The sequence below is a fragment of the Lithobates pipiens genome, unplaced genomic scaffold (genome assembly GCF_037356315.1).
Source record: "Lithobates pipiens isolate NorthernLeopardFrog02 unplaced genomic scaffold, aLitPip1_a1.2 Scaffold_19, whole genome shotgun sequence".
Lineage (NCBI taxonomy): Eukaryota > Metazoa > Chordata > Amphibia > Anura > Ranidae > Lithobates > Lithobates pipiens.
In genome coordinates, this window is record NW_027507764.1 from 75,020,275 (window position 1) to 75,048,145 (window position 27,871).

Consider the following 27,871-nt stretch of genomic DNA (forward strand, 5'->3'; position numbering starts at 1 on the left):
TCGATGGGAGCTTTTTGTCTGAAAATTCTGACTGTGTCTGGGCTCCATCGGACATTTTCCATCAGAATTTCCGACACACAAAATTTGAGATCTGGATCGCAAATTTTCTGACAACAAAATCCATTGTCGGAAATTCCGATCGTGTGTACACAATTCCGAAGCACAAAGTTCTACGCATGCTTGGAATCAAGCAGAAGAGCCGCACTGGCTATTGAACTTCAATTTTCTCGGCTCGTCATACGTCCCCGGCGTCTTGACGTTCGGATTTTCCAAGCACATTGTGTGACCGTGTGTATGCAAGACAAGTTTGAGCCAACATCCGTCAGAAAAAATCCCATGGATTTTGTTGTCGGAATGTTCGATTGTGTGTACGCGGCATAAGGGGGGGCTCTGCAGACTTCATGTACACAGGCCATTTTTACAACCTCTCCTGAACGATTTAACTTAACTTGACAGATAGTAACCCACGTTTAAAACGTCAGTTTGGCCACGTTTACATGCTTGCGTTAAGAAGAGTTTTAAAAAAAATTTGCCAAAAATGAAATACGCCTGTAAACGAAACACGGCACTTTTGTTAGCACGTTTAGCCACATTTAGAAGCATTTGACGCTTGAAATGCCTCTAAACTCAGCGTCTGAACCCATTTTTTTGTGTTTCAAAAAAAGCCTCTAAACTCAACTGCCTAGAAACCACTGTAAATGACCCTGTGTACATAGATAAGATAACATAGAGGAGAGTTCAGGAGCAGTTGAAAAAAAATGCCCAACTGCTCCTAAGTGCCGGTTCACACTAGTGCGATGCGAGAACCCTGCGAATCAACTGCAGGTTCCCGCATCGCACTTGACACGCACGTCAGTTCACACTGCCATATGCGATCTGATGGGGAGTGTCATTATATGTTAACGACACCCCCATTTCAGCTTGCATATCGCACTGCGAACTGACAGTTCGGACATGAATCGGATCGCATATGTGTGAACACACATGCGATCCGATTCTGGTCCGAACAGAAAAAAGGGTCCTGTGCGTGTTTGGACCGAATGCGGTGCGATATCAGCCATACTATCTGTATGGCTGACATCGCACCCGCACAGACATCGCATGTAATGTGAACAGCAGTGCGCTGCGAATTACATGTGATGTCTGGCATCGCACTAGTGTGAACCGGCACTAAGGCTGGGTTCACACTGCTGCGGGGGGAGATCCGGATGTGATTCGCACCGCAAATCACATCCGATCTCCGTAGCGATGCGAGTTCAGCCATACAGATAGTATGGCTGAATTCGCAGCGCTCCCGCAGCAAATTTGCACGGGACCCTTTTTTTGGTCCGCAACAGAATCGGATCGCATGGGGGTTCACACTATGCGATCCGATTCCTGTGCGAGTCGGCAGATCGCACTGTGATATGTGGACGGATCTGGGGGTGTCATTAACATAACATTGACACTCCCAGCCGTCCGCATAGGGCAGTGTGAACTGCCGGCGGGAGTAATGCGATGCGGGAAAACGCCGCGGATTTGCGGCGTTCCCGCATCGCAGCGGTGTGAACCCGGCCTAAATGTCTGTTTAGCAGCAGCAATGTACATGAGGCCTAAGATAAGGGATGTTCTGGGAACCCTGATTTAACCACTACAATACAGGGCACTTTCGCCCCCTTCCTTCCCAGCCCAATTTTCAGCTTTCATCGCTCTAGAGCTTTCAGTGACAATTGCGCGGTCATGCTACACTGTACCCAAATGAAATTTTTATCATTTTGTTCGCACAAATAGAGCTTTATTTTGGTGGTATTTATTCACGACTCCGTTTTTTATTTTTTTTCGATATAAGCGCAAAAAAGTGGAAATTTGGAAAAAAAACAATATTTTCTTTTTTCTATTTTAAAAGAAATCCAATAAAATCAAATTTTGTCAGAAATTTAAGCCAAAATGTATTCTGCTACATGTTTTGGTAAAAAAAATTCCGTTAAGTGTATAATAATTGGTTTGTGTGATCACGGACATATGTACGCAAATGATCATGTACATATGTGTGCAGGTGATCACGTACATATGTGTGCACATAATCATTGGGACAAGTGATTTTAGTGGGACATATGTGGGGGACATGTTTTTATTATTAGGGACATGTGTTTTTATTTCTTGGGGACATGTATGTTTTGGGGACATGTGTGTTATGGGGACATATGTGGGGACTGTGTTTACACTGTGTGGTGTGTTGTGTGTTTACACTAGACTGAAGATCAGTGAGTAAAAAGCTGTAAAAAACAGCTCATACTCACTGATCATCAGCCGACTGCAGCGTTCAGCTCTCCTCTCCTCAGCGATGACTTCTGTGTGAGGAGAGGAGGAGCCGATTGCCTAGCAACCGGCTGTTTGTTTACATCACATGACGGCCGTGATTGGACACGGCCGTCATGTGATCAGGAGGGCCAATCACAGAGCCCTCCTGCCGATCTGAGATGTGCCGTGTCCCGGTGACACGGGCGCATCGGGATCGCGCCGCTGCGCGGGTACGCTCGCGCGATCCCGCTCCTCCTGATGGACGTTCCTGAACGTCCTATCAGGAGTAGACGCCTCTCACCCGGCCGTATATGTGCATTGGCCGGGTGGGAAGTGGTTAAGGAGGAACACTGAGAACTCTGATGTAAGGTGGAACACTGTGGCCTCTGGTGTAAAGGAGAACTCTGATGTAAAGGGTACTCTGAGAACCCTGATTTACCTTAGTGTATTCATTCAGAGGCAAGAGAGAGGAGGGGGGAGACTTGAGTTACAGACCGGGATGAATGGTGAGCTCACTCCTTGGCAGTCAGCGCCTCTCATCAAGATGCCTCTGAGGCTGCTGGACTTCATATTTCCCACCCCCACTTTCAGACACTCTCAGCTTAGACAACTACAACCAACAGCCCTGCTGGGAAGCCATAGTCCGGTCTGAATAATGTGTCCGGATTTCAGGCAGTCTGAAACCTAGACGCTTGAATCAAAACCTGAACTGTCTGGCTGAATCCCAGACAGGTGGAGGTGGCAACCCTAAATCCATCCCCACGCTATCCAAAGTGAAAAAAAAAAAATTGACTGTACATAAACATGCATTTTAACTTTACTGCAAAAGACGGAACTACACTTTAAGTTTACAACTACTATACTGTATTTAGACATTAGAAGAATGTCATTGTTTTTAATATGTTTTCTTTGTGCTTTTCTACAGACCAAACCTGTTGCTTTCGCTGTACGGACAAATGTTGGCTACAGTTCAGCTCACGACGATGAGGTCCCGGTACAAGGAATGGCCGTTTCCTTTGAGGCTAAAGATTTTTTGCACGTCAAAGAGGTGAGGGAGGAGGGTCACTCATAGAGCTTGTTTACATGTGCAGCCATCATTGCTGCCCCTCTATGGTGGGTCACTTTTAAGAGGCATTTGACAGGTGGCCCAGAGGCGACATCTTGCCTCCTCACCACCTGTGTTAATCATTGAAAGGCAATGGCACTGCTTAAAGGAGAATTATAAAATCATACCTTTATTTGGAAGGCTGATGTTACCCCCCCCCAATATCGCTGTGGGTTGCCACTGTGAATGATATCATGCGTATGGAAGAAATGTTAGCGCTGGATAATGATAACTTTGAAAAATATAAAGTCTTGTGGTATATTTGGATCCACTTCTCTTGCTCTGGTAATCTAAAAGTGGTTGTAAAGGTTTGTTTTTTCTTTTCTAAATAGGTTCCTTTAAGCTAGTGCATTGTTGGTTCACTTACCTTTTCCTTCGATTTCCCTTCTAAATGTTTTTTTTCTTTGTTTTCTTTCTCTGAATTTCTTACTTCCTGTTCCTCCTCAGTAAGCTGTTCTGGCTGACTAAACACCACTCGGATCATGGTGTGAAGTTTACTGTGGAGAAAAAACATTTAGAAGGGAAATCGAAGGAAAAGGTAAGTGAACCAACAATGCACTAGCTTAAAGGAACCTATTTAGAAAGTAAAAAAACAAAGCTTTACAACCCCTTTAAGGAGATATCGCCTCTTGATGGCTCATCGACTGTACCCTCTTAGTCCTTATATAAGCCAACCCAGATTTCCTGTGATGCCCTCTCAGACCCCCACTAAAGGTAAAAAACTAAAGGTACAAACAGACCAGCCAACTACCCCTACCCCCCCCCCCGTTCGTTCAGTCGGTTGGTCACACACCCCCCCTTGTCTCTTGGTGGACAACCCCCCCCCCCTTTGCGTTCCGCCCGCTCATCAGCCCTATCCAGGTCGCAGGCAGCTTCCACCTGCATCTCCTCATCGCCTCCCCCCTGCTCCCGGCCATTATGGTTGCTTCTCCTCTCGGCCAATCTCATCTTAAGACCCGCTTCCTGATTGGCCAGGGGGAGAAGCAGGAAGACAACAGTGAATAATAATTCGCTATTGTCACACAACTGGGTGGGCTCAGGGTACAGTGCTCTGCACCAAGACCCCACCCTTTTTTGAATCACGTGCTTAAAAAAAAAACATTGAAATCCATGCCTCTGGTGCCCTGCATGTAGATTAGGAGCCAGACGCATGGATTAGGGGGGCGGCGCCCCTAATTGAGTGGCCGCCACCTGATATTCATTATATGTCCTTATTAGTTAATTTCCATATACATTCACCTTGTCTGGTTTCTCTCAAGGGTACAACCCACCCATTAAGATTGTACATTATCCATGTGACCTATACTTGGCAGCGGCCTAGTTTTTTTGATACTTGTTTACTGTATTTCTTTTAATATGATTTGTAAAACAATTAGTGCAATTGGGCATACATACATTTCCTATACTAAGGCAATGAGATAACATCCATTGTAAATAAAGTGTTTTTCTGCAACCTCTGGTTTTCATGTGGCTTGGAGGTACGTTATATCACTGAGAACCTCACAAGTACGACTGAGACTTTTAATAAGACTTGTTGGCAGTGCCCTATGACATGAACTGGGAAGCATTTCTCCTCATCTGGCTCCATCTATATACATGCCAGTGTTCTAGATTATCTTAAAAGCAAATCTTTACTGTATTTTTCTTCTCTTTGTAGAAATTTAACAATGACTGGTGGATAGGCCGGTTGGTGAAAGAAGGCTGTGAAATAGGATTTATTCCAAGTCCTGTGAAGCTTGAGAACATGAGGCTACAGCATGAACAAAAAGCAAAGCAGGGAAAATTCTACACAAGGTAAAGGCACTTTTTAGTATGCCAAGCCTGTGCTCACAAAGCGTTGGCTCTCTTCAATGTTAAAACAAGCTTCTAGAAATGGGTGAGCTTCAAAAAGGGTATCCTTGGTTAGAGATAAATTCATTATTGGGGCAAAATGTATGTTGACAGCCCTCCAATATATTGCCTTTAGGTGTTTCCAGTGAAGGGTACTGTTAGTACTACAGCATACAAAGACATATTAGACAAATTTGTCCTTCCAACCTTGTGGTAACAGTTTGGGGAAGACCCTTTTCTGTCCCAGTATGACTGTGCTCCAGTGTACATAGCCAGCTCAAAAAAGACGTGGTTTGATGAGTTTGTTGATTGTGGGGCAGAATTTCTTGTTTAACATCAGTCAATGACCTGAATAGGCAATAATTCCCTAGCCATATTCCAAAATCTTGTTGAAAGCTTTCCTAGAAGAGTAGAGACTGTAAGGCCGCGTACACACGGGCGGACTGTTCGCCCAACCTTGTCCGCTGAACAGTGTTTGGGCGGACAGTCCGCCCGTGTGTGGGCTTTCAGCGGACAGTTTCAGCGGACAGTTGGACGGACAAAGTCTTTCGGAAATTCCGAAAAACTGTCCGCTGAAACTGTGTTTGAGCGAACAGTCCGCCCGTGTGTAGGCTACTTTCGAAATGAGCAAACTGTTCCCGCTCGGAAAGTCCGCCCATTTCGAGCGCGTGTACAGGTAGGCGGGGCCCGCGAAGGAGACGTCGCGGGCTCCGCCGCCTGCAATGGACTTAAAGGGGAACCCCAACGCCGAAAAAAATCGGCGTGGGGGTTCCCCCAAAGTCCACAACAGACCCTTGTCCGAGCACGCTACCCGGCCGGCCAGGAAAGGGGGGCGAGCGAGCGCGCCCCCCCTCCTGAGCCGTACCAGGCCGCGTGCCCTCAACATGGGGGGTGCCTTGGGGAAGGGGGGGCCGCGCGGCCCCCCCACCCCAAAGCACCTTGTCCCCATGTTGATGAGGACAAGGGCCTCTTCCCGACAACCCTGGCCGTTGGTTGTCGGGGTCTGCGGGCGGGGGGCTTATCGGAATCCGGGAGCCCCCTTTAAGAAGACCGGCCCCCCACCCTATGTGAATGAGTATGGGGTACAATGTACCCCTACCCATTCACCTGTGAAATAAAGTACAAAAAAAAAACACAACACAGGGAAAAAATATTTTATTGCACAGCTCCGGGGGTCTTCCGTCTTCGGGGGTCTTCTTGCCGGACTCCTCCGCTATCTGTGTGTAGCTCTTTTACTAGCGGAGGAGTCCGGCTTTCTTCCTCCCCGCCGCCGGCCTCTTCTCCCGACTTCGGGGGTCTTGTCCCCCTCTTCGGTTCTTCTGCCGGGCCACCGCGCCTTCTTGTAGCTCTTTTGCAGGCGGTGGCCCGGTCTTCTGTCGCCGCTGCCTTCCGTTCTTCTGTCGCCGCCTTCGGTTCTTCTGCCGGGCCACCGCGCCTTCTTGTAGCTCTTTTACAGGCGGTGGCCCGGTCTTCTGTCGCCGCTGTCGTCGCCGTCGCCGCCGCCGCTGCCTTCCGTTCTTGTTCTTCTTCTTGTTCTTCTTCTTCTTCTCCTGGAGATGTTGACTCGGCGAGCTCTCCGGCCGGAATGCCAGAGCCGCGCTGTGCGGTCACTTATATAGTGACAATGGGGCGGTGTCACATGGTATATGTCACATGGGTTGGTCACATGGGTTGATGTCACATGGGGACTATGACATCGTAAGGGGGCGGGGTCACCATGTGACCAACCCATGTGACATATACCATGTGACACCACCCCATTGTCACTATATAAGTGACCGCACAGCGCGGCTCTGGCATTCCGGCCGGAGAGCTCGTCGAGTCAACATCTCCAGGAGAAGAAGAAGAAGAACAAGAAGAAGAACAAGAACGGAAGGCGGCGGCGGCGGTGACGGCGACGACAGCGGCGACAGAAGACCGGGCCACCGCCTGTAAAAGAGCTACAAGAAGGCGCGGTGGCCCGGCAGAAGAACCGAAGGCGGCGACAGAAGAACGGAAGGCAGCGGCGACAGAAGACCGGGCCACCGCCTGCAAAAGAGCTACAAGAAGGCGCGGTGGCCCGGCAGAAGAACCGAAGAGGGGGACAAGACCCCCGAAGTCGGGAGAAGAGGCCGGCGGCGGGGAGGAAGAAAGCCGGACTCCTCCGCTAGCAAAAGAGCTACACACAGATAGCGGAGGAGTCCGGCGAGAAGACCCCCGAAGACGGAAGACCCCCGGAGCTGTGCAATAAAATATTTTTTCCCTGTGTTGTGTTTTTTTTTGTACTTTATTTCACAGGTGAATGGGTAGGGGTACATTGTACCCCATACTCATTCACATAGGGTAGGGGGCTGGTATCCGGGGGCCCCCTTCTTAAAGGGGGCTCCCGGATTCCGATAAGCCCCCCGCCCGCAGACCCCGACAACCAACGGCCAGGGTTGTCGGGAAGAGGCCCTTGTCCTCATCAACATGGGGACAAGGTGCTTTGGGGTGGGGGGGGCCGCGCGGCCCCCCCCTTCCCCAAGGCACCCCCCCATGTTGAGGGCACGCGGCCTGGTACGGCTCAGGAGGGGGGGCGCGCTCGCTCGCCCCCCTTTCCTGGCCGGCCGGGTAGCGTGCTCGGACAAGGGTCTGGTGTGGACTTTGGGGGAACCCCCACGCCGATTTTTTTCGGCGTTGGGGTTCCCCTTTAAGCCCATTCCAGGCGGCGGAGCCCGCGACGTTTCCTTCGCGGGCCCCGCCTACCTGTACACGCGCTCGAAATGGGCGGATTTGCCTCCTCCTTACGTGGGCGAGTCCGTTCATTTCAAAAGTTGAGCGAACTGTTTGGCAAACAGTTCGCTGAAACAGTCCGCTCGTGTGTGGGCAAGTCCGCTCATGCAAATTTTGAGCGGACTGTTTGCCGAAACTGTTTGACGAACAAGGTTGGGCAAACAGTCCGCGCGTGTGTACGCGGCCTTAGAGTCGCAAATGAGGGCCAACTACATTATGATTCCCATGGATTTAGGATGAGCTGTCAAACGAGTGCGAACCTGCCGAAATAGCTTGTGGGCCCTTTGTTGTCCTTGAGGCTGGGTTCACACTGCTGCGGGGGGAGATCCGAACTGCAGGTTCCCGCATCGCACTTGACACGCACGTCAGTTCACACTGCCATATGCGATCTGATGGGGAGTGTCATTATATGTTAACGACACCCCCATTTCAGCTTGCATATCGCACTGCGAACTGACAGTTCGGACATGAATCGGATCGCATATGTGTGAACACACATGCGATCCGATTCTGGTCCGAACAGAAAAAAGGGTCCTGTGCGTGTTTGGACCGAATGCGGTGCGATATCAGCCATACTATCTGTATGGCTGACATCGCACCCGCACAGACATCGCATGTAATGTGAACAGCAGTGCGCTGCGAATTACATGTGATGTCTGGCATCGCACTAGTGTGAACCGGCACTAAGGCTGGGTTCACACTGCTGCGGGGGGAGATCCGGATGTGATTCGCACCGCAAATCACATCCGATCTCCGTAGCGATGCGAGTACAGCCATACAGATAGTATGGCTGAATTCGCATCGCTCCCGCAGCAAACTCACACGGGACCCTTTTTTTGGTCCGCAACAGAATCGGATCGCATGGGGGTTCACACCATGCGATCCGATTCCTGTGCGAGTCGGCAGATCGCACTGTGATATGCGGACGGATCTGGGGGTGTCATTAACATATCATTGACACTCCCAGCCGTCCGCATAGGGCAGTGTGAACTGCCGGCGGGAGGTGTGCGATGCGGGAAAACGCAGCGGATTCGCGGCGTTCCCGCATCGCAGCGGTGTGAACCCGGCCTCAAGCAGATTATCTGGGAAAGGAAGTTGGGTTTGAAGTAAACCCTGAGATAGTCTCCACTCAGGCACCGAAATCATGGAAGCATACCGGTGAGTGTTCTAAAATGACTGAACTTCAAAGCAGGTTAAAGCCTCGAAGGCTGCTTGGACAGGTGAATATAGCTGCCACAGTAAACGCAACTAGTTCATTGGGGGAAGCTCCAGAAGAAATATCAGCAGACAAGTTCTATCCCCAAGGCTCACCACTATCAACAAAGTGGAAAGAGAGGGTAAAAGAATGACTTTGGAAGCGGCGAGAGATGTTCTCGAGGCAAGTGCCAAAAGTGGTCTAACCTGAAGTGTCAGAGTGGTTGAGGCCTGCCACAGAGTGAGGTGAGAACTTAAAGCCCTTGTACACACGGTCGGACATTCCGACAACAAAATCCGTCAGATTTTTTCTGATGGATTTTGTCCGAAAGTGGTGTTGCATACACACGGTCGGACAAATTTGTCGGAAAATCCAATCGTTAGGAACGTGATGATGTCCATTCGTTACGACGGTACTACGTTCAGGCTAGGAGCCAATAGCTTTGGTCTCGTAATTTGATCTGAGCATGCATGGCACTTTGTCCGATCGGAATTCTCTACAAACGATTGGACAAAGTCCGATCAGATCATGTTGTAGGAAAATTTTATATCCAGCTCTCAAACTTTGTTGATTAGACATTCCAACGGAAAAAATCAGATGGAGCCCACACGCGGCTGGATTATCCGACAACACGGTCCGATCGCATGCTTCGTAGACAGCGGTGGCTGTCTTTTTGCAAATGGACCTACAGTTAAGCCTTAATCTAGGCTTACCTGTAGGTCAAAGTGGTCTGTAAGGGTTTACAACCACTTTAAGTCCCAACACTATAGCAGCTGTGTGATGTTTAGGTGTCCACAAATGTTTGGTCATATAGTGTAGGTACTGTTTCAAGTCAGTCAATTGCTCATCCTAAAAGGTTTGCAGACTTTATATGGTGGTTTTGTATACATGTTTTAATGATGCATTAACTATACTTAAATCTACTCCCACCCCCATTCTAAGCCTATTTTATCTACTCTGTAAAGCATAGGTGTCCAACCTGCTGCCCTCTAGCTGTTGCAGAACTACAGGACCCATGAGGCATTGCAAGGATGACAGTTGCAAAATCCCAATGGCAGAGGCATGATGAAACTTGTAGACCCCCAACAGCTGGAGGGCCCCATGCTGTAAAGGAAAGATCTGTAAACTTACCTATGCCGATGGCACTCTAGTTCCGTCACCGGGTCCCAGCACCAGCTTCGGTGAGGAAGAGAAATCGCCAACAACAGCTGCAGAGCCTGTGCAAAGCCGGTGCTGAAACCCAATCATGTGATTGGACCAGAATGCCCTCAGAATAGGAAAGTATACAGATCTTTCTTTTCACTAGAATAGGCTAAAAATTGGGGGGTGATGTAGATTTAGATATAGTTAGTATTTAACTGAACTCACACCTTAAGTTCAAAACTAAAAATAATTAAAAAAGGTTTTTGTTTAGCTAGGTAAATGTAAAATATGGCAAATATTTTGTAGTAAATAACTAGTAAATGATGGTAGTAAAAAGTAAAGCAGGAAATAATAGTAGCCTTTTTTGTCCAGCCAACAAATGGAATTTGGGATTCTTTTCACGTTTTCAATTTCTCCTGGGCTGCTTTGTTGTAAAAAGCCTGTGATTTTTTACAGAACTCAATAGTTCAATCTGAAATCTGACATGTGCGTTACAAGAGTCACTCTACTGGTTATCTGAGGTTTTAATTAAACAAAGCCATCCAAAAGGCAGGCAGCTACTATACTGTCTTTTCATATAACCTGTAGTTCTATGTGAAAACGATGTAATGTATTAAATGTTTATTTGTAAACCACTTTAGCCCTGGAAGAATTTACCCCCTTCCTGACCAGGCCATTTTTTGCGATATGTCACTGCGTCATTTTAACTGACAATTGTGTGGTCGTGCGACGTTGTACCCAATCAAAAATTACGACCTTTTTTTCCCACAAATAGTGCTTTCTTTTGGTGGTATTTGATCACCTCTATGTGGTTTTTATTTTTTTGTGCTTTAAACAAAAGAAGACAATTTTAAGAAAAACACAATATTTGAATTTTTGCTATAATAAATATCCCAAATAAAAAAATTAAAATAAAATGTCTTCATCAGTTTAGGCCAATATGTATTCTTCTACATATTTTTGGTAAAAAATAGCAATAAGCGTATATTGAGTGGTTTGCGTAGCGTCTACAAAATAGGAAATATATTTATGGCATTTTTTTTCTTTTACTATTAATGGCTGGTAATTTTTATTGGGACTGTGACATTGCGGCAGACAGATCGGACACATTTGATACTTTTTTGGGACCATTGTCATTTATACAGCAATTAGAGCTAAAAATAGCCACTGATTACTGTATAAATAGCACTAGCAGGGAAGGTGTTAAATGTATGTTCCCTAGGTGTGTTCTAACTGTAATGGGATTGGACTGACTGGGGGAGGAGACATATTGTTGTTCCTATTTAGTAGGAACACACAATCTGTTTCTTCTCCCCTGACAGGACAGGGATTTGTGTGTTTCCTACTCTTGTGCCCCCAATCGCAGTCGGCAGAGATCGTGCCTGCCGGGCCACATGCATTGGGTCCCCCGCGGAGATCCGCGAGCGCCTGCTATAACTCTTAAAGGAGCCACAGTATATATACGGCGATTCACGCAGCAGTGCCATTCTGCCGCTATGTATATACAGGAGCCGGTCGGGAAGCGGTTAAAGAAAGATTATAAATAATATGTTTTAAATCCTGAAATAAAAATTTGATACGAGTAAAATGTGTAGTGTCATCTTTTTGGCAGTATGTGCTTCACATTTCATTTTAGTAGGAAGCATCATTTTGACATTATGTAAATCACTTTATTGTGTTTTTTGTAGCTTTTTAATTTGGTTGTTTGCGCTCTTTTTAATTAGCATTCATATAAACCCTGTATGACTGAGGAATCGGCCCGTAAATCCGATGAGCGTTGTCTCATACTGTTTATCTATTCGGTATTTATATAGCGCCAACATATTACGCAACAATTTACAGAGTATATACACACATCTGTCCCTGTCCTCCTAAAGAGCTCACAATCTAATGCCCTTACTACACTCATAAACACCAGGTGGCCGGTGAGGGAGGAAGTCAATTAGCTTACCAGTGTGTGTGTCCTCGAAATGTACATGGGAGAACATGTAAACTCAATTCAAATAGTGTCCGAGCTGGGATTCAGCCCCAGGATTAAGGCCTAAGGACAGCTTAACATGGAAGTTCAGGCAAAACCTAACTAATTCTAAACCTGCTCTCTGCCACATTCTAAACCTAATCTATCTAACCCTGTAAAACAAAAATCGCTCTACTTGCCTATTGTTCAGCCGATCTGGTCCAGTCCCAGCATCAGCAGCGGCTTCAGTGTGGAGGTGGGTGCAGGAGAGACAGCTGACAACGGAGGCACCATAGTAAGTCTATGGGTGATGTCACTTCCCATCCATTTCATAGCCCTTGTTGGTCTTCTCCTGTGCACAGCTTCCGCCACTTAAAGCTGGACTGGATCAGCTGAAGAAAATAGGTAAGTACAGCGATTTTTGCTTTACAGGGTTAGATTAGGTTTAGAATATGGCAGAGAGCAGGTTTAGAGTTAGTTTTTGCCTGGACTTACATTTTAAAGTGCATGTCTGGACAATGCTTGCAATATATGCATGTTTTCCCATGCTTTGTCTGTTGATCCTGCCAGCAATCCAGTGAGCTTCTAGCTTCCTCTAATGAGCTAACAATGTTGACTTTTCTGCACTAGAATCCCAAGCAGGACTGTCAGTCCTGTCTGAGTTTGTAAGTTCTCCCCTGTAGACTACAAAACACATTTTCTTCTCTCCTTCTTAGTTCCACAACACAATGGGGAGATTGGGACAGACCCAACTTGGACAAGGGCTTTTGGAGGGAACTAGGGGCAAGCCTCCTACCCACTCATTATGGCTCATGGAGAGAGCAGATCATTCTCTAATGATGGACAACAATGAGACCAAGATGATGGACAACACTGAGAGCGAGGCTTGGGTTAATTCTCTGATTAAGGACAATAAAGCTTCCCTTCTGGAGTAGATGGAAAGAGATAATAATCTTGTATCGGGTAATGGTCAGAGGGAATATGGTGGCCCTCCTGCAGACTGGGATGGAGAGGCTCCTTCGCTTGCTACAGAAATATTTATCAACAAGATCCCTCGAGAAATCTATGAAGATAAATTAATTCCACTTTATCAGACTGCTGGAACATTGTTTATCTTCTGATGACTTGCCTAGTGGACAGAATACTCAAGTTTGTGTCTCTCCCATTGCGTGCCTCCTAGCTGTGAATTCCCATTGTTAATTGAGTCACCTATGGTTTCTATCTGTTCGCTAATCTGTCTAACTCTTTGAGGTTCTTATGATGGGATTAGCCTTGTGTCAACTTTAGCTCGTTATATAACCCTTGTTTGATGTTTTGGGTAAATATTTGCTTTTATTGTTGATGTGGTGTCTGACCTACTTTCAAAGTGTATTTCTGTTCAGTAAACAGGCATTCTTTTGGTTTTACCTCAACATCTTGTCTGTGTACGATGCTTGGGGTAAAAGAGCTGGTAGTGGCTCTCGATATACTGGAAGGGTTTGGAGAGCAGGAGGCACTGTTTGGCAGAAGCACCCAAGCAGGGTGCCAAGCATTCCGTCACAGAGATGTTCTATAGTTCAGCAGGGGAGAACTTAAACACGGATGACAACACTGCTGGGAATTTCTGTATAGCAGAGAAAGGGTTGTCAGGCTTTAAAGGAAAAAGAGGGGCTCACTAGATTTCTAGCTGCATAAGTAGGCGATTCCTCATAATACAGCTGTCAAAATGCAATTTCCTTACACTTTAGGGAGATTTCTCCCATGTTCTATGTTTTTTCTAGGACAAGAAGTGAGTGTAAATCTCCCCAAGGAGGACACAGAGAGCAAAAGATAAATAACAGCTGTAACCTCATACTGCTGTAATTATGCTCAGTCCAGAACCAGAAAATGTTTATGTTGGAGTGGAATTAGGTTACATGTAGAGGACAGTCACTAGACACTGACCAAAGTGGGGACATTGAAGCTTTAACTACTTAACTTTACTACATTTACCCCCTTTTCTGACCAGGCCATTTTTGCGATACGGCCCTGCATTCCTTTAACTGACAATTGCGCAGTCATGCAACGCTGTACCCAAATAAAGTTTATGTCCTTTTTTCCCCACAAATAAAGCTTTCTTTTGTGGTATTTGATCACCTCTGCTTTATCGTGGGGTCCCCCTTCCCAAATCCTCACCAGACCCTCTACCGAGCATGCAGCCCGCCCCCCTCCTGAACCATACCAGGCCGCATGCCCTCAACATGGGGGGAGGAGTGCTTGGGGGGGGGGCTCCCATGTTGATGGGGACAAGTGCCTCTTCCCCACAACCCTGGCCGGTGCTTGTGGGGGTCTGCAGGCAGGGGGCTTATCGGACTCTAGAAGACTCCTTTCTCATGTGAATGAGTATAGGGTACATTGTACCCATACTCATTCACTCCAAAAAGCAGTGAAGTGTTAAAAAAAAAAGAGACAGTTTTTAACAGGTCCTTTATCTTCTAACTGTGTGGGGGTGGGCTTACTGACAGCACAGCGGTCTCTCCGGGGTGCAATCGCGGGTCCAGTAGCTATTAGCAAATTTGTGTACAAGGGGAAAAAAAATGCAGGAAAACTGCATGCAAAAATGCACAGAAAAGAGAGGTTTAAAAACATGCCTGAAAAACGCATAAAGCTGAGCCAAATAGATGTGAACCTAATGCTTGCCTGAGAGTTCAGAAAAAAGGGAGCTGAACTTAGACTCTGCAGAGCTCAGTAAGGAGAGCTGATTAGAGGGAAGGTACACACATCCCTCTTCACACAGGAACTATCAATCACTTGGAGCTCCCTCCCCTGTTACCTTTTTTCTCTTGGTGTCAGGAAAACTTGTCAGAAGTTTTGATAGCAGAAGAATGAAGCACCAGATAGAAATGACACTTAGGGGCTGATTTACTAAGATGAAGTGAGCGTATGAACCGGCGCACGCATAAGCGCAGCACGTAATATGCTGGCGCAATTGATAATAGTGCACGCTGTATCATTAACAGTCCATTCACACAGGGGCAACGTGACTTCCAGCGCGACTTTGGGAGGCAACTTGGACACGACTTGAGTGTGAATCACAGCACAACTTGGGGCAACTAACAACACAACTTTAAGTCGCCGCCAGACGACTTTAATTAAAAAAAAAAAAAACGGCATGGGTTCCCCTCCAAGAGCATTAATATGGATATTAAGGGGAACCCCGCACCAAAAAAAAAATGGCGTGGGGTTCCCCCTCAAAATCCATACCAGACCTTTATCCGAGCACGCAACCTGGCAGGCTGCAGGAAAAGAGGGGGGGTGAGATAGCGCCCCCCCCCTCCTGAACCGTACCAGGCCACATGCCCCCAACTGTGTGACCGTGTGTATGCAAGCCAAGCTTGAGCGGAATTCCATAGGAAAAACCATCCAAGATTTTTCTGACGGAAAATCCGCTTGTGTGTACGCGGCATTAGTAGATCTATGTTTTAAGTTTTATCAAGTACATATATTCTGGATTAGTGCTAAAACATTGGTAATAATTACTATTAAGTTGTTGAGTTTGTTATCCTGCTGTATGATAACAAACTAGATGGAACGTTGAATGGGGTCTTAAAATATGATTGCCGGCCTCAAGATAAGAGTATGTTGAGAAAATGTATATCGTCTAGAGCCTTAGACAGTGTTCTGAATTATTCGATGATAACTAGGGCTACATCTGTTAGCCACATAGAACTGTATTTTGATCGTGCATGCTCACACCTCCACTCACAAGCTGTATAATTGAGGTCTAATGCCTCGTACACATGACCGGTCTTTTTGACGGACTTGGTCCGGCGGACAATCCGACAGACTTTGCAGCTGAGGTCCGCCAGACTTTTAAACGAACTGACTTGGCCACACACGATCACTCCAAAAGTCCGACAGATTTGAACGTGTTGACGTAGAATAAGGAAGTTTATAGCCAATAGCTGCCCTAGCGTTGGTTTTAGTCTGTTGGACTAGCACACAGACGACCGGATTTTTCGTCCGGACTCGAGTCCGTCTGAAAGATTTGAAGCAAGTTTTATTTCTAGGTCCGCCGGACTTTTGGGAAGAAAAAGTCAGCTGGAGCCCACACACGATCGAATTGTCGGACGGATTCCAGTCCAAGTCCGTCAAAAAGTCGGGTCGTGTGTACGCGGCATTACATGTATCTGTTTCTATTAAATTTTTATTTATTTTATCTGAAAAATCTCAATAAAAAACTATTTAAAAAAAATAAAAATTGCCAGAATGAGATGGGAAAACATAATTATTTGAAATATTTGTGGATATTTTAATTATAATATTGTTATAGCAATCTGTTTTTCCCATACAGAAATTACATGAATTTTCAAAGGAAGTTCAGGGACCCCTATTAAGATGGGATTATTTTTGGATGCTTTGGTATTCCGGAACTTGGCAAGTCTATGATGTTTGGATGCCAAACAGCTTCATTCATATAATAGCAAAGCAACAGTTTTATGCAAAGATGTGCCTGCTTTTCATTTAAAGAAATTAATTAATTCTAAAGCATCCATGTTACATAACCCCATAATATTTTACAAAAACTGTTTTTGCGGTGTCCACATATTCTAAGCCCTTGTACACACGGTCGGAGAATCCGTCGGAATGTGTCCTATCGGACCGTGTCGTCGGATAATCCGACTGTGTGTGGTATGCATCGGACTGATTCCATCTGAATATCCGTCGGACCCAATTTTCCAACATGTTGCAAATATTTCCCGACCAACTGGTTCGATCGGAGATACTCCGATCATGTGTAGCGAATTTTGATCGGACCAAGTGCCACGCATGCTCAGATCAAATTCCTACATCAAAGCTATTGGCTACTAGCCTGAATGTAGTCCCATTGTAACGAAATTACGTCATCACGTTCTGAAAGATCAGATTTTTTGACAACTTAAGGCCCATACACACGATCAGACTTTTTGACAACAAACATGCAAATTAGCTGTTTTGGAGCAACATCCGACTGTGTGTACGCTCCATCGGACAAACTTTTTTGGTTTTCATCTGACTTTTGTTGGCTGTGCGAACGGACAAACTTTCTGGCAACAAAAGTCCGATGGAGCAAAGTCTGATCGTGTGTACAGAAAACCATAGGACTTTTGTACAAAGTGCAAACAGGCATGCTCAGAACCAATGCAAAAGATCAGACAACAATACAGAAGTTGACCAAAGGTGGCGGTAAAGAGCAGAAAAACCACGTGGTTTGTTGAAAGTTGGCTAAAAAAGTCCTGCTGTGTGTATGCAATACAAGTTCAGGCCCGACGCCCTTTGTACAAAAATCCAAGGGAAAGTTTGTACAAAGTCCTATCGTGTGTATGAGGCTTTAGTCCGACCGTGTGTATGCAACAGTTTCAGACACAATCCGTCGGACTAAATCCGACGGACAAAATCCGACGGATTTGGTTGGCAGAATCTGCGACCGTGTGTACAGGGACTAACTCTTGCCTTTGTGGAGATTATGGATATATACTACAGATGAATGGGCTCTTCCAATGATGCAATGGGATCTAATGGAATCTAATGATGCAATGGGATCTAATGGAATCATAAGATGCAATGGGATCTATAGGATTCAATGATCCAATGGAATCTAATGCCGCGTACACACGATCAGACTGTCCGGCGGACTTAAGCCTCATACACACGATAGGACTTTGTACAAACTTTCCCTTGGATTTTTGTACAAAGGGCGCCGGCCCCGAACTTGTATTGCATACACACAGCAGGACTTTTTCAGCCAACTTTCACCAAATCATGTGGTTTTTCTGCTCTTTACCGCCACCTTTGGTCAACTTCTGTATTGTTGTCTGATTTTTTGCATTGGTTCTGAGCATGCCTGTTTGTACTTTGTACAAAAGTCCTATGGTTTTCTGTACACACGATCAGACTTTGCTCGGACTTTTGTTGCCAGAAAGTTTGTCCGTTCGCACAGCCAACAAAAGTCCGATTTAAACCAAAAAAGTTTGTCCGATGGAGCGTACACACGGTCGGATGTTACTCCAAAACAGCTAATTTGCATGTTTGTTGTCAAAAAGTCGGGTAGCGTGCTCGGATAAGGGTCTGATATGGACCTGGGGGGGGGGGCCCCCGCGCCGTTTTTTCGGCGTAGGGCTTCCTCTTTAAGTCCATACCAGGTGACGGGGCCAGCGACGCTTCCTTCGCTAGTCCCGGCTACCTGGAGCCGTGCTCAAAATGAACGGACTTTTCTCCATGTGGGAAAAGTCCGTTTATTTCAAAAGTACGGTGGACTAGCAAACACGCGGCCTTATTGTCATATTTTGGTGCAAAATATGACATATTTTGGTGCAAAACTACTTTCTTAGTCTGCCGGACTTTTGGTTAAAAAAAAGTCAGCCGGAGCGCACACACGGGGGGATTGTCCGGTGGACTCGAGTCCGCCGGACTTTTCCACCGGATTGTTTGATCGTGTGTATGCGCCATTACAGTTCTTATGCCATGCTGACATCATCTGGCTGTAGTGGAGGGTGTGACACAGACACAAAGTATAGGAGAGTGTCAGATACTAAAAGACGATAACATTTTTATAGATTGATTGACCCCTGCTAAAACATAGCTTGTTTTCAAGTACCGTATATACTCGAGTATAGGCCGACCCGAATATAAGCCGAGGCCCCCAATTTACCCCCAAAAAAACTGGCAAACTTATTGACTCGTGTATAAGCCGAGGGTGAGACATGCCTGTCCATCCCTGTGTGTCCGTCCATCCCTGTGTGTCCGTCCATCCCTGTGTGTCCGTCCATCCCTGTGTGTCCGTCCATCCATCCCTGTGTGTGTGTGTGTCCATCCATCCATCCATCCCTGTGTGTGTGTGTCTCCATCCATCCATCCATCCATCCCTGTGTGTGTGTGTCTCCATCCATCCATCCATCCCTGTGTGTGTGTGTCTCCATCCATCCATCCATCCCTGTGTGTGTGTGTGTGTATCCATCCATGTGTGTGTGTGTGTGTGTGTGTGTGTGTGTGTGTCCAGCCTACCTGTGTCCCGAGCCTTTGTCCCGAGCCTCCGTCCCGTGCCTTGCCTCCTTGCCTCCGTGCCTTGCCTCCGTGCCTTGCCGCCGTGCCTTGCCGCCGTGCCTTGCCGCCGTGCCTTGCCGCCGTCCCGTCCCGTCCCGTCCCGTGCCGTGCCGTGCCGTGCCTTGCCTTGCCTCCGTCCCGTGCCCTCTTCGTCGGCGCCTCGGCGGCCATTGTAAAATTCAAAAGCTGCGCCGCCGCCTTCGCCTGTGATAGGCGGAACACTGAATTTCCCAGCAGCCTGTGTTCCGCCTATCACGTACATCGTATCATCCTCGTCCGTAGTACGAGGATGATACGATGTCCGTGATAGGCGGAACACAGGCTGCTGGGAAATTCAGTGTTCCGCCTATCACAGGCGAAGGCGGAGCTTTTGAATTATAGAATGGCCGCTGTCTGTCTGCTCGACACGCTGATCGAGCGGGCAGACAGCGATGACTCGAGTATAAGCCGAGGGGGGCACTTTCAGCCTCAAAAAAGAGGCTGAAAATCTCGGCTTATACTCGAGTATATACGGTAAGCCATACTTCTTAAAAAAAAATGTTTTCTACAATTTATTACATATTTGAGAAGATTCATTTAACTTAACTGCAGGTTTTCGTAAAAATATTTTCAAGAATTGCCATACAGTAGATGAAATAAAAAAGCAGCTGTGAATGCAAAATTCACCTCTTCTCCAGCCTTGTCCCCCATAGACTCAATGCTTTGCAATCCAGCGGTAGTGCTCTTCTGGGTTAAATGACACCCGTGCCATTAAACCCAACTCCTGTGAGCCCAGGAATCACAGGAAAGTTCTGCAGTATTCTAAGCAGCATTCGGAAAACGTTCACGGTGAGGAGGAAGAGGACTCATGGTGACACGTGACTGGACCAAACACCAAAACCATAGTATTATTATTATTAATATTATACAGGATTTATATAGCACCAACAGTTCATACAGTGCTTTAAAAAATGAAGGCATATGGTACAGTTACAATACAATTCAATACAAAAGGACTCACAGGGCCCTATTAAAAATACATTTCTTATCAGATACAAAAATAAGGGGCGGCGGAGTCCTCCAAAGTGATGTGCAGCAAACAGAAGTGAGAGAGGAACCCAGAGATGGGCTTTCAGGGGGATTTACAGCCAAAAATTTGTTTTTAGATTTGAATAAGGTAGGGAGAGTTTAAAAACCATACCAGTTCTTTTTTTTTTTTTTGGATATCTGTGTACCATTGGGGAGATTTACCTTTATTTCCCCTCCCAGAGACACAACAGGGAGTTGGATGAAATCTCCCAAAGTGAGGGGAATTCCCATTCTGCACAGTTTTCCCCAGAACATGGTTTACCATTGGAAGGTTTCCCATTACTTCTTGTTTCAGGACAACTTGAAAATGTTGGATTTCCTCTCGCTTGCTGTTTTGGTGACAGTAGTCATCAGCACAAACAGAGTAGGGAATCTCCCCAATGGGGATCCAGACCACAATAACAATTTGAGTATATAGCCTTTCCCTATGCTATTTAAAAACAAAAACAAAAAAAAAGTTCTGTCTACAGACACACTTTAACTTTTTAATAAAATTACACAATGACAAACTTTCTTTCAACATTTCAATGGAACCGACAAACCATGTTTAAGGATTGCCTGCATACAAAATGGGGTTTTGGGTGTAAAGTGAAGATACTGTAATCTATTATTAAAATTGTTCTTTGTGTATGCTCTTCGCTCTTATCCAGTGCTGTACAAATCTTCTTTGATTGTGTACATTGACTATCTTTTTTTACTACAGTACTAAATGATCTAATGCTTTCCTTCTCACAGTAAAACCGGGGGAAATTCCTCTTCCAGTTTGGGTGATGTGGTACCTAGCTCTAGAAGATCAACTCCACCATCATCTGGTAAGAAACACTTATTTCCAAAATCCCATGTACTCACATCTGTGTTCAGTCAGATCTCCTCCAATATGATTCCCATTGCTCCAACAATCTTCTTATAGTATATTGCTCTGGAAGTCTCCTCTACCACTCTCCTCTGCTAATCACATAATGATCCTCTTTCAATCACCTCTCCTGAGGGTTCTTTAGCGGTCTCCTTGTAAGAGATTCCCCTGGCAGTTTCCTGACACTTTCCATGAGGTTGTCCTAGCAAACGGACTCAATAAAGTTCTGTTAGCAATCGCCATCTATAGGGTTACTCTAGTGATCTGCTCCTAGTTTCTGCTTCTGAAATGGTATAGTTTAGGGCAAAACAATTTAAAACCTAACCTAGCCAAATATGTTTTTTTATTTTAATTTAGTCATTGCATAGACTTGAGAAGAGGTTAAAAATGTATATCAGGTTTGTATTCCTGACTGTGAATGCATTAGGTTGATTTTGTCTCACTTCCTGTGGCTGTCAGAGGTTGTCACCAGAGCAGGAAGGCATAGACAGCAATAACACATCCTCAGATATTCTAACCCTTCTCCTCTGTACCCTGCTCTACTTAAAGTTTGATACCCTTAGACCAAGGTTTCTCAACCAGGGTTCCATGGACACTTATGCCACATACACACGATTGGAATTTTGGCCCACCAAAAGACCGATGAGTTTTTCATCGGAAAATGCGACAGTGTGTATGCTCCATCGGTCTTTTGCTGGCGGAATTCCAGCCAGCAAAAGATTGAGAGCATGCTCTCAATTTTTCGGTCGGGAAAAGTTCCTGTCCAAAAATGCGATCGACTGTGGCAATTCCGACATGCAAAATTCCTACTCATGCTCGGAAACAATTTAACTCATGCTCGGAAGCATTGAACTTAATTTTCTCTGCTCGTCGTAGTGTTGTACGTCACTGCGTTCTTGACGGTCGTAATTTCAGTGAACTTTTGCATGACCATGTGTATGCATGGCAAACTTGAGCGGAATCCCGTTGCAAAAGCTGTCATATCTTTTTCCGATGAGAAATCCGATCGTGTGTACGCAGCATTAGGCTCAGTTCGGAATTCAACTTGTGAGGCCCCAAGACGCGTGACATGTGAAATCTTATGTTAGTCAATAAGCACTGTCTTAATTAACACTACTAAAATCACTCCAACTTTAGAAACGTTTCCTGTACTACTTCAAGTTGACATCTATCCGACTTGTGCCCATAGACTTTAATGGAAGTCGCCTCCAAGTCGCATCCTCATCTATATTGATGTGATTTGGATCCAACCTTGCAGGAAGATTAACCAGGCATTCCCTAAAACTTGCTTCAAAGTCACATCAAAGTTGCATCGAATAGTACTCAAGATGCCAGCAAATCGCCAGGAAGTCATCTGGCAAAGTTGCACAGTAACTCCCACCACTTTACGGTTGCGGCAGTGTGAAGCGAGCCCTAAGGTTCTTCCACAGATTGCTAGGGGTTCCTTGAGCAATGAGCAATTTCTGCCTCTCAGATAATTCCACGGACACCATTGACCGTTTTATCTTTAGAAGGGAAATTCTTCCCAATGACCACAAATGTAAGGAATATTTATTTTCCCACTGACTATCACACTAATGTATCATGAGTTGAAGATATAGTAACTTTTAGTAGGGATTCTCTGAGACCAAAAAGTTATTTCAACGGTTTCTCTATGTTGAAGGGGTTGAGAAAGGCTGCCTTAGCAAAATACTATAATAGTCCAAATGACAGTGAGCTTTGCAGGAAATTACAATTCCCAAGCATTGCAGAATACAGATCCTGTTGTTGTCCCATGTATAGCAGACTTTGTTCCACATATACTGTACTTCTCTTTCAAAGGCCTGATTTTTAAAGCCAGATGTGTGTCTTCCTTTGGTATAGTGTCATAATTAAAGATGTAAATCTGTTTTCATGCCCACAATCTGATGTGTATTTACGGTTGTTATCTTTTGATAAATTTTTTGGTACAATGTGATATATGCAAATTGGAAATAAACGCAGAGAGAGAATTGTTATTCCAGCGGCCAATCAGATAGATTTCCTTAGCCAAAAGCTCCACTTTTGGTCCAATTTGCATACGTCAACTCTTCATTTTTACTTAAAGGGGCCTTCCAGATTTGACCAACTTTGTCTACCCAGAAAAACCCAAAGCTATAAAAAAATGTTTTCTTTGTTAAATACAGTCTGATGACAGACAGAATCCTGGGCTGTGTAAAATAAAGATCTCACAACTGATACAATCTTTGTTTTGCACCTTGGGTCCATCCACAGAGCACCTTGAATGTCCATGGAACGGCTACCATGTCAGATTTTAGAGACTGATTTGTTAAATAAAAAGCAGCCCCCCGAACCTTTCCTGCTCCTTGCTATTCCACAGGGAAGCATTCCTGTATACAGCCATTACCTATCGGGGAGGAGGGGGGGAGTCGACACTATAAGAATGTCAGAAATAACAATTATGGTGAAACCACAAAAATTATTATGGTGAAAGGAGATAATACTTGTAGAAAGTATAGAATTATAGAAAGTATGTAGTAAAAGTAATGTTGGTAGGAGTAGTCACTAAGTGCAGCAGGGAGCTGGAGATTGACACTCCCAGAAGTGTCAATTTCTGAACAGTCTTCAGGATGTCGGTTTGGAGTGGCAATTTGTGGAGCAGATAGTTGGAAAAGTAAGTATTTACTTGTTTTTTTTACAGGGAGGACGTTTAGGCCCCATCCACACCTGAGCGTAGCAGAAATGCATGTTCCTGCTCACGTTTATTTGGGCGTTTTTCGCGCGTTAATGCGTGTTTCGCTTAGGGCTACCCAATTACTTGAATGGGCTACCCTACGCGGGACAAGTCACCCAAAGTAGCTCCAGAATCTTTTCAGTCACATAGCGTCTAGTTTCTTTCAGTGGGCATCTGCTTTTTGTGTATTTTGTCGCATGTTTAGGCATGAATGCAGCCTTATTCAAGATTATTTTTTCTGCAACAAAATCACTTTAAAGTGCATCTAAAGTGAAATCACAGCCCCTCCCACTGCTCTGGAATCCCTCAATAGCTGGCCAAAGGACCAAATGGCTTAGCATTTGGTCATATGCCTGGGCTCCATAAAAGTCCTCCAAAATGAGTAAACATATTATGGTACTTTAAGCACCTCTATATTTTTAGGGAATCCATAAAAACAGGAAAATGGCAGCTGTCATTGCTCTGAGAGTGCATGCTGTGGGGCTGTTATTCTGATCCTTGCTTCTTAGTGGGTCACTGACCTAGAGCATGCATGAATGTAAAGGTGTCTGACATTTGATCTACAACCCTAATTCTAATAAAGTTGGGTCGCTGTGTAAAATGTTCATAAAAACAGAATGAAATGATTTGCAAATGTCACAAACCCATATTTTATTTACAATAGCCAACATATCAAATGTGTGAACTGAGAAAATGTACCATTTTAACCACTTGCTGACTGTGTGTGTGTGTATATATATATATATATATATATATATATATATATATATATATATATATATATATATATATATATATATATATATGGTGGCAGGGTGGCTCTCTTGCCTTCATCAAGTACCTAGCACGTAAACCAGCACTTCCAGGTTGGGGACACGCAGGCACATGAATAATCACAGCGGGAGCCGATCAGCGGGTACCGCGGACTTGATGTCCACTGGCACCTGCCAATTATTCATTACACAGGCAGAACGTCAGTCTGCCTATGTAAACAAGGCAAATTGGTGTTCTGTCAGCAGAGAAGACATTGATCCTGCGTTCCTGATAAGCAGGAACACCGATCTTTGCCTTCCCCTAGTACAAACACCTCCAACAGTTTAGTAAAGCACAGGTTAGGAAAACATTTAAAACTTTGATCGCCCCTGATGTTAACCTCTTCCCAGCCAGTGTCATTCGTACAGTGACAGTCCATTTCTTTTAGCACTGATCACTGTATTAGTGTCACTGATCCCCAGTGTCAAAATTGTCAGTTAATGTCACGACTGTCCACTGCAATATTGTAGTCCCGCTATAAGTCGCTGATCGCTGCCATTACTAGTAAATAAATTCCATAAAAATATCTCATGGTTTGTAGATGCTATAACATTTGTGCAAACCAGTCAATATACGCTTATTGGGATTTTTTTTTTAACAAAAATATGTAATAGAATACATATTGGCCTAAATTGATGAAGGCAATTATTTTTTTTATTTGTTTTATTGGATATGTTTTATAGCAGAAAGTAAAAAATATATATATTTTTTTTCACAATTGGTCTGTTTTTGTTTATATCACAAAAAATAAAAACCACAGAGGTGTTCAAATACTACCAAAAAAAGCTCTATTCGTAGGAAAAAAAGGACATAAATCTCATCTGGGTACAGCCGCACTGCACAATTGTCAGATAAATAATGCATTGCCGTATCACAAAAAATGGCCTGGTCATGAAGGGGTGGTAAATCTTCCGGAGCTAAAGTGGTTAAGAAAAAAAAAGAAGGTAACGTTGAAATTAATGGCAGCAACATGTCTCAAAAAAGTCGGGACAGGGCAACTAAAAGCTGACAAAATGGTACTAACAAGAAAGAGAATGTTTTGCAACTAATTAGGTTAATTGGCAACAGGTCAGTAATGTGACTAGGTATAAAAAGAGCATCTTATACTGCGTACACATGACCGGACTTTCCGGCAGACTAGGTCCGACGGTCTTCCCAAAGGACTTTTGGCTGAGTTCCGACAGACTTTCCAAACGAACGGACTTAGCCACACACAAACGGACTAAGTCCATTCGAAAGTCTGTTCGTTTTGAATGTGATGACGTAAACGGGACTAAACAAGGCAGTTCAATAGCTAGTAGCCAATAGCTGCCCTTGCGTCATATTTGGTCCGTCGGACCAGCACACAGGCAAACGTTTTTCCCGATTTTAGTCCGTCGGATAGATTTGAAACATGTTCTATTTCTAGGTCCGTTGGATTTATTTTTTGAAAAACGATCGGACTAGCCCACACACGATCGGATTTTCTGATGGACTAAACCCTTTGGACCTAGTCTCCCGGAAAGACCAATCATGTGTACGCGCCATTAGAGTCAGTGTCTCAGAAGTAAAGATGGGCAGAAGTTCACCAACCTGTGAAAAGCTGGGTGTAAAAATTGTCGAACAGTTTCAGAAAGTTTTTGTTATGTACATATTACACGCGTCACAACTTTTTTGAAATTGGGGTTGTACAGATTCTTGTTCCAGAACAGTGAGTTACTAGACATTGAAGTCAGCAGTGACAACTGTTTTATTGTACTGTCAATATAGGGCAAAACAACAAATTTGACCTTCCCCAGCAATTAACACATACTCACCATTTTGTCTTACCCTCCCCTGCCGCTCCATTCAGCCACAGAGTGAAAAATATACCTGGTGGCCTCACCGCTGTTTTTTTTTTTTTCTTCCTCTCTCTTCTACCTCTTTTTCTTCTTTCCCTCTTTTTTCCCTTTTCCTCTTACTTTTCCATCTTTTTCTCCAGATCCTCTCTACCTTAGCATTGCATTTTTGCCAATACACAGTGCAATACCTCTTTTTGGTCCTTTGAACGACTGTACTGTTCTCTTTAGTTCATGGACCCCTAGTTAAAAAGCCCTTTTAAAAAAAATAAAGTGCATTGTATCTCCAGGCAGTGCCCTGTCAATTGATTATCTAACAATATAATATTGCTTGGGACCAACGGTCCTTCATTTCTATATCATTGTTTAATGTTCCATATCTGCAGAGAGAAATTCCTCCTGAATTTATATTTTTGCATAGTGTTTTTGGCTATGTAACTGTCTATTTTTCTTGTCATTTCTAAAAAAATATATATATATATTCAAGTGAAAGAAAAATATACCTGGTATTTCCAGGTGTGGAGGAGCATGTGATTCATGCCATGTGTCAGTATTGGTGCTTGGTGATTGGCCAAGCACTGTCACATGGGGGTGGGATGAGCCATCAGCCCTGTATAATCTCCAAATGGAGTGACTCTGATTTTACACAAAGCCTAATTTCCTCAATCCCTATGGCTGAATGGACCAAACAGGGAGGGAAGGAAAGGTGAGTGTGCAGGAAAAAGTACCTGTTTGACCCTGCATGGGCAAATAAAAGGTTGGCTTTAAGCCTAACACATCTTAGTTTTTACAGTTGATGCTCATTTTCGGTCACCTGCATCGTTTTCTTTGATAGCTCAATGTATGGCTGCCATTTTTATTCTAAACGGGGAGAAAACAAGTTTGTTTTGTATGGCAGTAGCTATGCAAGCCTCTTTGCTTTTGGAAACTGGAAAACTCCTTTAAGTTAACTTGTTTCTGACATTTCCTTTTCAGGTAAAAATGTATAACTGTCATCCAATGTCCTCTGTTTTCCCACCTGATAATTGTACATGGTTTGTCTGTATATAGCTATAGACTTAGATGCAACTGGCTTAGAGGCAGAAGAGCTTGATATCCCAGCCAACCACCGATCCCCTAAACCCAGTGTAAACAGTGTAACATCACCCCTCTCCAAAGAGAAAAGAATGCCTTTTTTTAAGAAGGTAACCAGCTCCGGTGTGACGTTCGCCATCCGCACTGCTGCTCCTTGTTACGCATTGCAAGTCCTGTTAAATGTCCGTCTCTCGACTTGTCAATAACATGCATGCCTTTGTTGTTCTTTGT

General features: G+C 44.7%; 1 protein-coding gene across 10 annotated transcripts in view; it reads left to right on the forward strand.

Annotated features, from left to right (window-relative positions):
* CACNB2 (calcium voltage-gated channel auxiliary subunit beta 2) overlaps positions 1-27,871 on the forward strand; it is a 456,068-nt gene that overhangs the window by 377,584 nt on the left and 50,613 nt on the right. For 7 of the 10 annotated variants that reach the window (XM_077490913.1, XM_077490914.1, XM_077490920.1 and 4 more), the window contains 4 exons: positions 3,206-3,328; positions 5,043-5,179; positions 21,106-21,182; positions 27,617-27,750. In XM_077490913.1, the coding sequence (XP_077347039.1) occupies positions 3,206-3,328; positions 5,043-5,179; positions 21,106-21,182; positions 27,617-27,750 (471 nt within the window). The remainder of the gene's footprint in view (positions 1-3,205; positions 3,329-5,042; positions 5,180-21,105; positions 21,183-27,616; positions 27,751-27,871) is intronic. The other 3 variants (XM_077490918.1, XM_077490919.1, XM_077490922.1) reach the window with 1 other exon arrangement.